General features: G+C 42.3%; 1 protein-coding gene across 4 annotated transcripts in view; it reads left to right on the top strand.

The window, feature by feature from the left end:
* The first annotated feature begins 408 nt into the window (after positions 1-408).
* Positions 409-15956, top strand: part of CHD1L (chromodomain helicase DNA binding protein 1 like) — a 47668-nt gene continuing 32120 nt past the window's right edge. For 2 of the 4 annotated variants that reach the window (XR_009449839.1, XR_009449838.1), the window contains exons 1-7: positions 409-624; positions 2667-2779; positions 5604-5710; positions 6265-6379; positions 6888-6919; positions 11292-11373; positions 15771-15933. Coding sequence is in view for 1 of the 4 variants with exons in the window: in XM_059674091.1 (XP_059530074.1) it covers positions 483-624; positions 2667-2779; positions 5604-5710; positions 6265-6379; positions 6888-6919; positions 11292-11373; positions 15771-15933 (754 nt within the window). In the remaining 3 variants the exon portion in view is untranslated. Of the gene's footprint in view, positions 625-2666; positions 2780-5603; positions 5711-6264; positions 6380-6887; positions 6920-11291; positions 11374-15770; positions 15934-15956 lie in introns of those variants that run through there. The other 2 variants (XM_059674091.1, XM_059674092.1) reach the window with 2 other exon arrangements.

Here is a 15956-nt window from a genome sequence, read left to right as displayed (position 1 = left end):
TTTCCTAACTATGGCCTACAGTCAACAGGAAGCAAATTAAGATTTCAGGGCCGAAAGGAATTTATGATTAGTGTCAACTGACAGCACTCCAGCCTTTACAATCTCGCCGGGAATCGCGGGAGGGCAGCAGGGACGATGCCTCATTGAATTCTATAGCCCCAGAGCCTAGCCGAGCACCTGGCAGGGGGCAGTCAACCTGAGCAGGTGAATGGCCAGCACATGCTGACCCCCCGGGGGAGCGTTTTCCGGCCGCCAATCGCCGAGAGCGCGCGTGCGCACCACCAGGAGCACAGGAGCGCGCAGCCCGCGGCCCGCCCGGCGTGCACCCCGCCGCAGGGAGCCCCGGCGGCGCCCGCAGGGTCACTCGGAACCGCGCTCGCATCCGGAACGCGGCGCCGGACGCGCCCCCTGGCGGCGGGTGGACCCAGTTGCGTCGGGAAGGAAGCGACGCGGGGCGACGCGCGGCGGAACGCTCCGGGCCGATGGAGGAGCGCGCGGACGCCGCGACCCGCCAGGGCGACCAGCCCGGCTTCTTGCAGACCCTGCAGACCCAGAGCCGCGCAGAGGCGGCGCGGGCGGCGGCGCGGGTGCAGGAGGAGGACCTGAGGCGGTGGGGCCTGACAGGTCAGTGGCCCCGGGCGCACTTCCGCCCGGCCGACACCTCGCCGGGACGCGCCGCTCCCCGGTCAGGACCCCGCGCCACGAGCGGTGCTGGGCGCCGCTCCGCGAGGGGACCGTCCTGGGGGCTGTTTTCCTGCGGACTCAGGACCTTCCCTTCCCTTCCCGCACCTGCCGCGGGGCCGGGCGGGCAGGAGCCCCTCCTGGGGCCAGGTGGCCATGGCCCCGCCGGTGCCGCGCGCGGGGTTGGCGGGCGCAGCTGGAGAGGGATTCCGGGCCCCCGGCACGGAGCGCAGCGGAGGGGGAGCTTGGTGAGGCCTTGTCCTCTTGGGGAGACCTTCCTCTGAGGAGGCGGCGGATGTCCCGACGCCCGCGGGCTGGGGTTCGCAGTTTCTGTGCCGCTGGGGTTGCAGGCCTGTTCTTGGGGTTTCCGTCGTTAGTTCCGTGAAACGATCAGAACTCGGCTCCCAGCTGCAGGTTTCTTACTTACTGTGCATGCGCAGTTCTTGGAGAATTACCCGCGGCAAATTCCCTCCCCCCCACTCACTCCCCCCTCCAGCTAGCTCCCTCCCTTTCCTCCCCCCCCCCCGCTGTATTTTAAAATATGCATCCAAGCCAAGTTGATCAGTTCATCACCGCACATAACTGTCCCTCTTACTTTTACTAGCCCTTCCTTCCCTAAACTCAACCAAGAGCAAACCTTTCAGCCTCTGTTTACGCCCGAGGGTGGGGAGGGGGCGCCCCCTCACCTCTGGGTGTGGGTGAGAGTGTGGCTCCCCAGTTGGTCTCATTACCTCTGGACAATGATAAAGGTCTTGCGTTTCCACAAGGCCTCCTGTGACACCGCTTTCGAGGCGGGTATTGGAGCGGGCTCCTATGATCTCCTAGGGGCAGAGTCCAGGCATGTCTGGGTCGTTAATTTTTTCGCCTCCAAGTCTGGGATGTGTGAGGCAAAAGGAAACCTGGAACTCATCACCTTGTTCCCTGGGTCCTGAGGTCACCAGCTGGGCTGCCTCTTCTCTCCCCCTTTTCAGAGTTGACTTATGTTTGTTTGTAACATTCAGGATTTTTAGTTGCATTAGCAAGAGCAATGGTGAAAAGAAAAATCTCTATCTTCCCAGAAGCTATGTTGGTCTTTCACATTTTAGTCTTCTTTGATTAGCTGAATTTTCTGACTTACAAAGTGGAGATAATACCGACTACATGGGGTTATTATAAGTATTAAAGGAGGTAACTTATATGAAGTGTTTACTGCTCTCCCTGGGATTTAGTAAGTGCTTAATAAAAATAACATTTTTTTCCCCCCCAGATGTTCTACAATTAGCATATATGGCCTAGTTTCTTTTTAAAGGTCATGAGTTCAAAGCAGAAAATTACCGTTTTGTTCATCGTTAGCAGTATTCTTGGGGTCCTCCCTTCCCCCAGGATGTAGCTGTTTTCTGAAACTGGATATTCTTTCCCCAAGGGGGAGAGGAGAGACAGCAGAAGCTCCACAGCGGGTCGCAGACGTTTCCTCCTCCGGCCCTGGCACACCGTTAAACACCCTCTGTGCATCATCATTTCAATCTTAAAAGCACTGTGTCTCTCTTGAAGCATTAATTTAATCTAGTCTTTTCTTTTGTACTTTTTTTTTTTTTTTTGCAAAATTCAAATGGTTTCAATTAAGCAAGCAGACACAGGTACAATTCATGTGTTGTTGTTTGTGGTTATGTTGCATCAGTAATGCCTCATTTCCTAGAATGGACACTAGCATGAGAGTCAGGCAGTATTAGAGGCCAACTCCCAAGCTGACTTTTTCATCTGTCATGTGGATCCCATAATACTGGGCTTTGAATATAATGGTGGCTGCATCTGCTGAAAAAGTAGTTTGGAAGTCAGCAGATGTTTACATATTTGTAACTTCCCAGCAGAGGATATGGCCAGTAATGTTGGGGGTATAGGGGTTTAGGCCATATCCTTCAGTTGAAGTCTTAGAATGTAGCCTGTGTGTGTGTGTGTGTGTGCTGAAATATTTGCCGTTGGGACTGGCTGTGTTTTTTTATTTCTAGGGATTAACCTACGCTCTTACCAACTGGAGGGAGTCAACTGGCTAGCCCAGCGCTTCCATTGTCAGAATGGCTGCATCCTGGGAGATGAGATGGGCCTGGGAAAGACCTGCCAGGTATGTCACTCAACCTCTGGTTGAGGGTGAGAGTACTGGCTCCCCACTGACACTGCAGGGTGGTCTCACCTTCACCGAAATACCTTCTTACAACTCATTACTATCTTTAGTTACTAGGATGCATTTTTATATGAGGTGGTGAAATGCCTGAACCTTCATTTAGAGATTCTGGCATGGGAGCTGACTTTTCTGATCAGGGGACAGTTTTGAACTGTGTCACTACCCTTATTTTAGTTCCTGGGCAGGGTTTTTCTCTTGTAAAGCAAATTTTACCTGTCTCAGGGATCAAATTGTTTCTGTCTTCCTTAGCAATACTCTAACGAATTAAGTTAGCTGGATCACTTCTAATATTAATTTCCCTTCCTCAGTGAGTAGAGGACCACTTCTCATGTCTCTAGCACAGTGGTTCTCAACCTTCCTAATGCCGTGACCCTTTAATACAGTTCCTCATGTTGTGGTGACCCCCAACCATAATATTATTTTTGTTGCTACTTGATAACTGTAATTTTGCTACTGTTATGAATCATCATGTAAATATCTGATATGCAGGATGTATTTTCATTGTTACAAATTGAACATAGTTAAAGCACAGTGATTAATTACAAAAACAATATATAATTATACATGTGTTTTCCGATGGTCTTAGGCGACCCCTTCTATACTATAGAAGGTTTTCTCGTCTACAGGATACCAAAGAAAGTCAGTGCAGTCAGGACACAGCAGCGGCAACTTGATCAGAAACCGTGGAGGTACGGGTCTCACCAGTGAACACACAGAATGAGTGAAGGTCTCATTAGTCCTTTTAGAAGCTCAAGTGCTCCCTCCAGCTCTAACCTCACATACACAGCATCAAGCTGGAGCAGTTCTGCAGGTAGACTAGTCTGACCATGTGTCGGGGACTAAGGCCGGTAGACCTCATGAATCTTGGGGTTACTCAGAATACCATATGACCTGCAAGTATGGTCATATGGGGATATTTCTTAGGCAGATACATCTGATTATAGTATATTCCCAAATTGAGAGCTGTGAATGAGAACAAAGATAGGTTTCCTGATGTCTCTGGGAGCCAGGCTGACAGACTCTTGGACCAGGTACAAGGCCTTCCCTGCAGCCAGCTTTGCGGTGGACATTGGCATTGTCCTGACTCCAGCAAATTCAGAGCCAGCAAATGTCACGTGTCCTTTGCCTTTCCCCAGGGTGTTCATGTAGTTCTACTTTTAAGTGCCCCCAAAATATTACACCTCTAGATTCATCAACATCATTTCAGTCTTGAAAGCACTGCACCTCTCTTGCTAAAATTCGTCATGCTGAAATTTGTTTAGCATTTTTGCATCTGTGTTCTTGAAGGATATTGGTCTGTAATTTCCTTCTCTTGTAATATCTTTGTCTGGTTTTGGTATTGTGGGAAAGCTGGACCCATAGGATGAGTTGAGTATTAGAATTTTATGTAGAATTGTCACGGTTTTTTTTTTCTTAAATGTTTGGTATAATTCACTAGATAATCCAAATTAATTTTGTAGATGTATCTGGTTTAGAGTTACAAAAGGTAAGTTTTTTTCTAAATAGTATCCTCAGCAAAAGCTAGACAGAGTGCTTTTAATCCAATAAGTACTTATTTATTGGATGATTTTTCTGAGCACAATCTGGATGGGAAAGTGATAGGTAAATAAAGAAGAAAATTATTTCTATTATAAAATTAATGTAATTTCAGTTAAAAAAAAACTACCAACCCATAACCACAGTACTCTAACCATAGCCATAAATAGTAGTGTATGTTTTACAATGGTTAAAATTATAGTGCACTTATGGTTTGTATTTTAGTAATCTAACACTGTCATTGTAATTTTCCATTTTTATTCTTGCCAATAATTATTTTTTATTGGCTACTTAATATTCCTTCAAGAGAATTGATCATAATTTACTTAAATGTCCTAAAGATGAGGAATGATGAGTTCCTTTTTTGTTGTGCTACTTAAATTAACCTCAGTGGGAACACCTTTGGGTATTTGCTTTCGCAGTATTTTGGATTATATCCCTAGGATAGATTTTTTTCAGAAACAGTTTAGCATGTGGGGATGGAGGCTTCTCGGACTTTTTGTTTTATAAAAGAGAGCTATTTTCTCTGTATATCACAGCAGTCTTCTAAAGAAACTTTTCTAGTCGAAAGTGTGTACAGCCATATCCACTTTACAAAAATTGGGCTTTACAAAAATTTTCGTTTTATACCCCTACTTAAGCTTAGGAGGCAGTACTTATTGTTTGTTTTTCACACTAGAATGTCTACTCCAGGAGAGCTAGTAGTTTCATCTCTTTTGTTCACTCTTATATACCAGAGCTCAGCATAGTAGCCTAGCAAGTAGAAGGTGCTCTATAAATACAGACGGGAGGGAGGAAGTTAGGCAGGAAAGAGAACCTGGGAAGCAGCAGAGGCCACCACGTGGTTGGTCATTTTCACGGTCACACCCTGACACTTGCTGTATGTTTTCGGAGTATCCCTGACCTCTTGTACATTCTTTGCATCGTTTTCATTGATTTCTGTGGTCTTTCCCGATTTTTTTCTTTGCATTAGAGGTCCAACTGCATAAATATCGAGCACCATTGCTTGTTAACTGTTGATATGACTGAGTGCCACAGATTTCTTTGGCAATTACTTTGAAGCTTACATGGTTTCACTCTAGGAACGGGTGCCTCTCCTAATTGTACATCATGTTTTTGTAAACCAAGTGTTCTGTAAGCGTTTGTGTTCTCTACAAGGTTGTGGGAACTTGTGGTCGTTTCTCATATGGAAATGTGATCAACACTGCCTTCTCTTTCTGTGTTTCAGACGATTGCTTTCTTCATTTACTTGGCAGGAAGATTAAATGATGAAGGACCATTTCTCATTCTTTGTCCCTTGTCTGTGTTGAGCAACTGGAAAGAAGAGATAGAAAGGTACAGAGCAGATGTAGCTGAAATTTTATTTTTTGCATTGATTAAGGTGTGTTTTTTTTCCTGAGTGATGTGTGAAGTGTGATAAAACAACAAATTGCCCTAAACAGTGAGTGTATTTTTTTCCAGAAAACTCTAACCTGAGGTAATGTAGACAGAGACTGAGGATCTGATGGGAGGAGGGTCCCATGTTATTGTTACTATTTGGCAATTTGAAGGTCAGTCCTCATTTTTAGTAAATTTTGCTGAACTAAAGGAGAAATCATCTTTTTCATAGTGACATATGGAGTAACCAATATGGAAAAAAATATTTTGTTTTTAGAGTTAGCACAAGACCCTTTTTTTTAGATGTTCCTCAGACCCTCCCACCTGTGTATAGTATACAAGAACTTATCCGTTACTCTGCATAGGATTGCAGAGTCCCGGGACTCTCTGATTGCAGGGCATCCTGAGGCCTGCACATCTGCAGTCCTTCCATGAAATGTACTTTTCCAGCTATGCATGCCCTTTCCCGCGGCGCTGTGTTTGTGTTCATCTGCTTCTTTTCTTGGATTCAGGTTTGCTCCAGGTCTTTCCTGTGTAACGTATACAGGTGACAAAGAGGAGAGAGCCAACCTACAGCCAGACCTAAGACAGAAGCCATGTTTTCATGTGTTGCTGACTACCTATGAGGTACCCATTTGTTCCTCTACAGCAAGAACTCTTAACTTGGGCCCCTGGAAGTTGTAAAATCCCCTGGAATTGTATTTAATGATTTTTGAGAACACACATTTTCCTGGGACAGTCTAGTTCAATTAGATGATCAGAGCGGGGGTGTGACCAAAGAAGTGAAGGGGAAGGCTTCCCAGGGAGGTGGCACTGGAGCTGCTTCTTGATTGATGAATAGGAGGCAGACAGGCAGGCAGGGGAAAGGGTTTGTGGGCTGAGGCCTGGTCTCTGTTACTTGAGGATGGCAATGGAGGACACTTAGTTCCTGTCCCTTTTAAGTCCTTGTTCTTCATGCTAAGACCGAGTCACTGTAAGCAGGACTTACTGCCTCCTTTTGCATGTCTAAGATAGTGCCACTTAGAAATTATGTTCATAACTCTTTTTACTGAGTGAATGAATAAGACTTAACTCTTACTAATCTCAGAGTTATACTAGTACCAGCCTTTATAATGTATTTTCCTTAAATTTTCAGATTTCTTTGAAAGATGCAGCATTTCTAAGATCGTGAGTATGTTACACTTCTTCAGAAATTGCATTAAATGTATCATGATACTCATGTCTTTTCTTCTTTCCTGTGTGTCTTCCATGAGTCTTATTTACAAACTAGAGGCCCAGTGCATGAAATTTGTGCACTGGTAGGGTCCCTAGCGGCTACTGGCCGCTAGCCAGGGCTTCCCTCCCTTCCCCCAGCCACCCTGTGCCCTGGTTGAGGGGACAATTTGCATACTACGCTTTTATTATATAAGATAGGAGGCATTGCAGGAGTCCTACAATCTAGCTCCCTAGATTGTATGTCCTTGGGTTAGTTACTTAATCTCCATGAACCTCAGACTCTTCATGTGTAAAATGGGGATGATTAACTCTCTTACCTTGGATGGCTGTTGTGAGGATTAAATGAAATAAGATGTGCCTGGTGCGAGGTTAACAGATATTAGATTCTTTCAATTGCAACTTGCATAGACACCTTCAGGACTGCTGTTCGGAGATTTTCCTATAATATAGGAAGTGACTGATTTGAGCCTACAAAATTAACGTTTTAGGAAGGGAGTGTTAAGAAGACTTCTAATTAATTAGCTTTCAGGCTTTATATGTGCTCATGAAGTACAGGAAACTTAGATTTAACTCTTAGTACCACCTGATAATAAGGCTGACATATTGCAGTATAGGGTCGAGATAACAGTTACAATATAAATTAAACAAGAGCTAGACTTTAGGCGAATAAGAAAAGAATATCTGTTGACAGTTTCGCGTTCTCCGTTGCATGTGTAGTTATGACGTGGTTAGGTGGGGATTTGCATCTTTAACATTCTGAAACTTTTGTTTTCAAAGTGCTTATCAATATTTTAAATGTTATTTCTCATTCAGGTTCTTTAGAGTTGAATTTCTTTTTTCATCTTATTTTGAAATACTAAAGGCCCAGTCATAGCTTTCAAAATGACTCCCATCCAGTATTTTGTTTCACTTTTCACGTAAGTGAGCATGTGACCTTATTTTTCTTTAGGAGAGGATATGCTTTACCTCTCTTTTGTTTATTTATTAATATCCAACTTAATATTTGTTGAAGATTTCTCCTCTGGAACAACACTGTTCTGGGAGAAATACCAGGAAGATAAGCCATAGAGCTACCCTAAGAGGACATTAACTCCAGGAGAGGGATAAAAGATATATAGCTATCCATAATACAAGGCAATATACGGGGCATCTCAAACAATGAAAAGATTGAGGCATAAGTGTTATTTGGTACTTTATATCAATCATCCTATTTAGTCCTCATGACAACCCTACAAGGGATGTTACCATCTTGATAGCTGAGGAAATGAGATCAGGTAACGTACCCACTAGTAAGTTGTAGAGAACAGTTTTAATATACACTAAACGAGCTCGACACCCAGACCCAGCACGAGTGCTGTGGAGCCTTCTTTGAAGTGTGCTTCTCGGATGATCTAGGTGCGCTGGAGTCTCACCTTGTTCAGCAGAAATGCAATCTTTCTAAGGCAGTTTGTCTGTCTTGAATCCATTCCAGGTGAATTGAAGAACCTAAGTAAATGAAGGGACATTTGTAACGTTGACTCATAGTATGAATCTCCAAAACACAGATATGTTCTTTTGATAACAGGAGTGGGCAAAAGGAGTTTGACAGTTGTGGGTACACAAAACACAGTTTATTCTTATATTCTTACTTGCTAATCATTGCATTATTTTCTCTGCAAATGACTGTAAACCGACTTTTGCCCCACCCTGTATTTGGCAAGGGTACACTGTATTACTGTATTGCACACTCTGAGAATACGTGGGAAGTGTAATGTAATCTCTGCCCTAACGAGGTTTATTATGGGGAGTTAAGACTGTGCATGTAACAATATGAAAAATAGGAAAAAATTTTTATGCTAGGCAACAGACTTACACAATCCTTGAGAGCTAGAATTTCCTCCACCTCTTGCTTTCCATGGAGCATCGTTCAGTGTCCTTTGATGAGTGCCGTTACCTGCTTCCTATAAATCCATCTCCCTGTAGCCTGTTGCATTGAGCGAGCTTTTATTGGGTGCCTGCTTGCTGTGTGGAAAAACCTAAATATCTGGTTCTTCACAAGGGACTAGGACCTAATCTGTTTTGAATGCTAATTCACTCAGGCACACAGCTTTATACTGTGGCCACTTTCACACCTTATCTATGACCAGTGTCCAACTTCAGCTAGACTCTGTTCCTGGTAATCCTTAAATGCATCCCTTGCTCATCCTTTCCAGTGGGAATGACCCCAATTCCTGTGTTCTCTTTGGACCCCCAATCTCTCTCCACCTGTACCACCCTCAGAAAGTGAATGGTACTGGGTGTCTGTTTCTGTGCCATTTTCTGGATTTTTCACTGTAGCCTCAGAGGAAGAGGGCTTCCCTTTTGTAAGGCCAACCTCTGCTCAAGATCTTTTTCTAATTTTTTAGGGATTTTTATTCCCATGCCCACGATCTTTCCAATATTCTGTTTTACTTGTATATACGTTTAGTTTTTTTAAGTCTAAATTAATGTAATGGAATTCCAGAATGTTTACAAACAAAATAAAGAGTTAAAAAAAATCTTATAACCCTAACCGGTTTGGCTCAGTGGATAGAGTGTCGGCCTGCAGACTAAAGGGTCCCAGGTTCGATTCCGGTCAAGGGCATGTACCTTGGTTGTGGGTACATCCCCAGTAGGGGGTGTGCAGGAGGCAGCTAAATCGATGTTTCTCTCTCATCAGTGTTTCTAACTCTCTATCCCTCTCCCTTCCTCTCTGTAAGAAATCAATAAAATATATATTAAAAAAATCTTATAACTTTCATTTTATTATCTTTTGAATGGTTTACACATTTGTGAAAAAGGATATAGGCCTATCTTATTGCAACATAATCATCTTTATTATTTAAAATGCTGTATAATATTTTATAACCTATAATTGGACCTATTATGATTTTTTTCTATTTTAAATAATGCAGCTGGAAACATATGCAGACATACCTTTAAAAAATATTTTGAATTGCTTGTGGGGGGGGAAATTGTTATACCATGCTATGCTACAAAATGTGCTCTGGCAGCCAGTGACTTCCATTTTAACAACCCAGAGGATGTATCTTCCAGACACCCATAACATTTGGTCCTATTCACCACTTCCTCATTTTAACATCATACTTTTTTAGCTGTTGTGACACCATTGTCTGTTTTCTTCTCAGTCTGAATCTCAGCTCTGCCTCTATGACCTTGACCAAGTCACCTAGTCTTTCTGAGCTTTCAGTCTCCTTGTTGGTAAAATGAGCACAACAATAATGTCTATAGTAAAACCTTGCTATAATGGGCTAATTTGGGCGGGGGGGGGGGGGGGCGGTGTCCTTTAATGCTGAAAGTCCGTTATATAATAAAGTAGGTTTTCCAAATGCGTATGATAAAAAATTGACAAATCAGTTCATTTATCTGTTTTTACTTATTTGACACATTTATATAATTAAAATTAGGTATGTATGAAAAGTTTGAGTTCACCGAAAAGTTATCTATAAAATTGCTGTCATTTTAAATTTATACTGAATAGGTCGAGTAAATGTGTGCATTCACCAGCCACCACGAGTAAACAAATGCCCACGGTTGAGGTGTGGCTTAGCACATGTCAGAACTTCATTGAAACTGCTGCAGAGTCACGCCAGGAGACAACAGAGCCAACTACTCTGCATGTGATCACATGCTAATCATTCCCTGAACATTGTTTGCGAGTGGTGACTCTTAGATTTAAAGATGTAGACGATAGCTGTAGATATGTAATATTTATTTATGTCGGCAAAATTACTACAGTGTTTTTTCCCCAACACATGGCCTATTCGCTAAAATTTGTTAAAAATAACAGTGAATTAGTAACAAAACAAAACAAAACAAAATCTCTGTTAATTTAATTATAAGCAAATCTTGGTTAAAAGCATTTTAAAATTAACAGGGTGTTAATTTTCACATGTGACATACAGACTGGAAATTTTGTCCGTTAAATCCGAAGTCTATTAAATCAAGGTCTGCAAAATCGAGGGTTTGCTGTACTCACCATATTCTGGTAGATTAAGTAACATACATAAAGAGCCAGGCTCAGTGTCTGGCACACAGTAGGTGGTCCTAAATGTTTCATTTTGCTTTCTGTCTCTGGCTCTTCCCTATCTTGGGAAAAATCCCTTTTATTTTAAGTACCTTATCTGGATATTGTCACATGTACATGGTAGGCTCTCAGATAAGAAGGCGATTTGAGTGTGTTCCTAATAGATGGGGATTAATAGTCATCTTCCCAACAATACCCACAGCCGTGTAGTGAGACTGTTGAATGTGAGATATGTGTTTGAGTTCCACAAAACTGAAAGCTTGGATTTTTCTCTCACAGCTTCCATTGGAGCGTTCTTGTTGTGGATGAAGCTCACAGGTTGAAAAATCAAAGCTCCTTGCTGCATAAGACACTTTCAGAGGTAAACTCACAGGCTAGTTTTAGTTTTTAATATAACTTCCTTATAAAAAAAAAAAAACATCCGTTTAGGCTTGCATAGAGCCAGTTACGTTGAAAACGTTCTTTCAGTCACATTCCTGCAGAGCTGAATGAACATTTCGTGGGTGACAGCAGGTACTTAATACGGCCTCACTTCTTCTTCCTCTAGTCTTTTACAGAGGAGATGTTTTCTAAAATCTGGCTATCCAGTGAAGAAGTAATAAGTTTCTACACCAATAAAAATACATTGTATTTTTGGAAATGTTTCAACCCTCTCTTTAAAGGGGCAGTTTCTTTAAAAAAAAAGTTTTATTATAATTCTTCTGTCTGCAATAGCAGATACTATATCTGATCTATTGTACCCCCTTCCCCATATACCTGTTAAAAAAAAATTGAGCAGTTCGCATAGAGTCACAAAGAGACTGATCTCATGCCACTGAATATTACCATCAGCCTTTCTTGTCTTGGTCATACTCATGAGTATGACACCCTGGATCTCATGTCCTTCTCTTGATCTCTGACCATCGTTCTGGCAAAGTAGATGAGAACGGTTGTTACAGCCCGAGGTTTGCTGTCCCGGAGGACCCGGTAGAGCAGCTTGTGCGTATGCAGTGCCCGTCTCCGTAATCAAGTAAAGGCTTGTTCATTCATGAGACCACACGTGCGACTTTCTGTGACCGTCCTTGAAGTCTGGTCCCTGTCCTGTGAGCAGTTAGTAAATCTAGAGGTCATTGGAAGAGAAGCCTGGATTTCACACTTCCTGGCTGAAAGTTACAGTTTTTAGCATTTTCATGCAGATATGGCCACTGTCCATCATTGGCTCAGTCACAAGAGTGCTCTCCTGTGGTGGGTCCCTTGCTGCTTCGTTGTCCTTTGCCTTCTTTTTAGGGACTTGTAACAGTGTCTGTCTTCCCCGAGAGGTTTACATATGCTTGTGCCTAATCTTGTAAGAGACTGCTTTATACACTACCAAGTTGGTTTACTGATTTGCAAGGGGAGAAGAAAAGCAGGTGGAGTAGAAGAACACGAGGCTTGGAGTGGGGGAACTAAGTTCTGTGGCTGGCCTCAGCGATTAAGTGAGGAAGTTGTTCTCTGTCATCATGCATTCTTTTTTTAAAAATGTATTTTATTGATTTTTTTACAGGGAGGAAGGGAGAGGGATAGAGAGTTAGAAACATCGATGAGAGAGAAACATTCATCAGCTGCCTCCTGCACACCCCCTACTGGGGATGTGCCCGCAACCCAGGTACATGCCCTTGACCGGAATCGAACCTGGGACCCTTCAGTCCGCAGGCCGACGCTCTATCCACTGAGCCAAACCGGTTGCAGCATTATGCATTCTTTTTGGGTGAGGTTTCAATTGCAGTTAACGCATTGGTTGAAAAAATACATTTACTAGTACTGATTGGGCTGAGAAGTGGGGAGGTCACTGCCTTTACTGTCCTTCCTAATATTGTTGTCAGCTTGTTTATAAAAAGTTGGAAACAACCTAAATGTGAAGCATAATTGATTGTATAATTTATGCTATATTCATATACTACATTTACAAAGTAAGGTTACCATGAACAATTAGGTGGAAGGATATTTAATAACATGGAAAATATTTGTAAAATATTTTGCACAAAAAAGTTTACAAAATATTATACATAGCCCTAGCCAGTTTGTGCAGTGGTTAGAGCATTGGCCCAGGGACTGAAGGGTTGCGGGTTTGATTCCGATCAAAGGCACCTACCTTGGTTGCAGGCTCGATCCTGGCCCTGGTCAGGGTGCGTGCGGGAGGCAACCAATCTGTGTGTCACTCTCACATCCATGTTTCTCTCTCTCTGTCTCGCCCCCTCCCTTCCACTCCCTTTAAAAAAAAAAAAAATCAATGGAAAAATATCCTTGGGTGAGGATTAACAATATATATGTACACAAATGAATTGTCTCTGGATTTTTTTTTTACCCATTTATAAGTTTTGATGCCAAAACAGACATTACTTTAAATAAAAATGTTAACTTATGTGATAGTGTAAGTTGATTGTAGTGACCAATAGCCTTGGTTTTGTGACCTCATATCTCTTAGGTCATCTCATCTTTTTGCCTGGTGAACACACATTGCAAAAATCTGATCTGGTTATTGGAAACTTATTTTTGGCCAGTTCCCATACTTGAAATGCTATGAAAACTTTGCCCCAAAAGTAGACCAGGCATGAATGGGTGGGCACTATTAGACATTTTAAAAAGAAACAATATCTTGGAGGGAAGCCTGGGGAGGGTGGGTGGATGGGAGGTGATCAACCAAAGAACTTATATGCATTTATGCATAACCCATGGACACAGACAATGGGGTGGTGAAGGTCGGGGGTGGGGGAAAGGTGGTGGGCTGGAGGGGGTCAATGGAGGAAAAAAGGGGACATATGTAATACTTTCAACAATAAGTATTGTTCTTTTATTGATTTCAGAGAAGAAGTGGGGGGAGAGAGATAGAAACATCAATGATGAAAGAGAATCATTGATTAGCTGCCTCCTGCACACCCACTACTGGGGATCGAGCCCACAACCCGGGCATGTGCCCTGACTGTGAATTGAACTGACACCTCCTGGTTCATAAGTCGACACTCAACCACTGAGCTACCTTGGCCTGGCGGCAATAAAGATTTTTAAAAAAATAGTGTTGTGCCCTAGCTGGTATTGCTCAGTGGATAGAGCATCGACTTGTGGACTGAAGGGTCCCGGGTTCAATTCCAGTCAAGGGCACATGCCCAGGTTGCAGGTTCGATCCCCACTGCCGTGTAGGAAACAGCCGATCCATGATTCTCTGTCATCATTGATGTTTCTATCTTTCTCTCCCTCTTTCTTCCTCTCTGAAATCAATAAAAATATATTTTAAAAAATAAATAAAAATGGTGTGTTTTCAGATTGGTAGAATTCATTACTAGGTTGCTGTTCTAAGAATGTCCACAAGACGGCACTATTGCAACTTTTCCCTGCAGGATAAGAGCCTTCTAGGTCTATCAATAGGGATTTCTTAGACTGGCAGAATTTCTTACTAGGGTGCTGTTCTTAGAATGTCCATAAGAGGGCACTATTGTAACTTTTCCCTTTCTAAGGTGCTGTTTTCAGAAAAACAAAAAACAAACAAAAAGATTACCAAAAAAAGCAAAACATATTCAAGTCAGTTTTAATTGATTGTGTTAATTCATCTATTACCTTTTCTTATGACAAAATAGTATCTTCTTATGACTTTCTCCCAAATCAAAATATATGAAGACAAGATGAGAGTAAAACCCCCCAAATATTCTACTCCTCTGTATTTATTAACATTTGGTATTTATTACTACCATATCCTTTGCCATATATATATATATATATATATATCCAAACATATATTTGCATAATAACCTATTTTAAAAGTTAAAACAATACACATACATAGGATATGGCTGTCCCATTTTGCTGTACTATTTAATTCAAATGGTGTACGTTCTTGGTAATGTGAGGTCCGAGGTTGTTTTTTGCTTGACCATCAGGTCTGTAGTTGCTGTTTTTCCTAACCTTTTACTTTTTTTTTTTTATAAATATATTTTATTGATTTTTTACAGAGAGGAAGGGAGAGAGATAGAGAGTTAGAAACATCGATCAGCTGCCTCCCGCACGCTCCCCATGGGGGATGCGCCAGCAACCCAGGCACATGCCCCCGGCCGGAATCTAACCTGGGACCTTTCAGTCCGCAGGCCAACGCTCTATCCACTGAGCCAAACCGGTCTCGGCCTAACCTTTTACTTTATTAGTCACTTATTCGTGGTGTTATCATCTTTGCTCAGAATGGAAAGACTTTCTTTGCATTTTGGGCTGTATGTGACCCTGTGTCTAGAAATGTCTGGAAGTCTTGATGTGTTACATGTGATGCACTGTAAAGTTTTATAAAAGGACATTCTTTTACTATAGATTTTGTTTGTGCTTATAGCAGTGGGGCCTGCTGCTGTAACTTTGGGCTTCTCAAACTGCATGGATATATGCTGTGCACCTCTGATGCCTCAGTGGACTCCCCCACATAAGTGATAATATAGCTTAAATCCCCACATACATGGAATAATAATGACCATGTTGAGTACTCATGTAGTACTTGAGAATTCACAAAGTGATTTTATTTACATTCTTACAATGGTATCTCCATCACAATTACTATCCCCTTTTAATAGTTGAAACTGAAGAGGTGTTATTTCCTACGTCAAACAGATAGTATGCAACTTGAACCTGAGCCTTTTGATTTCATGTCCCTGTGGTCATTCCATTAAATCATATCTCTGTTTATATATGAGTAAAGGTTGTGATAGCTAACTCTGCCTTGCTTTCCAATGTTACAGATTTTTTACTTTATTTCTTTATGTATTTGAGTTCTCAGTAGTCTTCAATCTCCTGCTGACCGGTACTCCCATCCAGAACAGCCTCCAAGAGCTCTATTCCCTCCTCAGTTTTGTGGAGCCTGATCTCTTTTCCAAGGAGCAGGTGGAAGATTTTGTTCAGCGTTACCAGAATATTGAGAAAGAGTTTGAGTCAGGCAAGTGCCCTTCTGACAAATTG

This window comes from Myotis daubentonii, chromosome 18 (assembly GCF_963259705.1).
Source record: "Myotis daubentonii chromosome 18, mMyoDau2.1, whole genome shotgun sequence".
Classification (NCBI taxonomy): domain Eukaryota; kingdom Metazoa; phylum Chordata; class Mammalia; order Chiroptera; family Vespertilionidae; genus Myotis; species Myotis daubentonii.
Note: the sequence above shows the minus strand (reverse complement) of the source record. Positions and strands in the feature narration are given on the sequence as shown.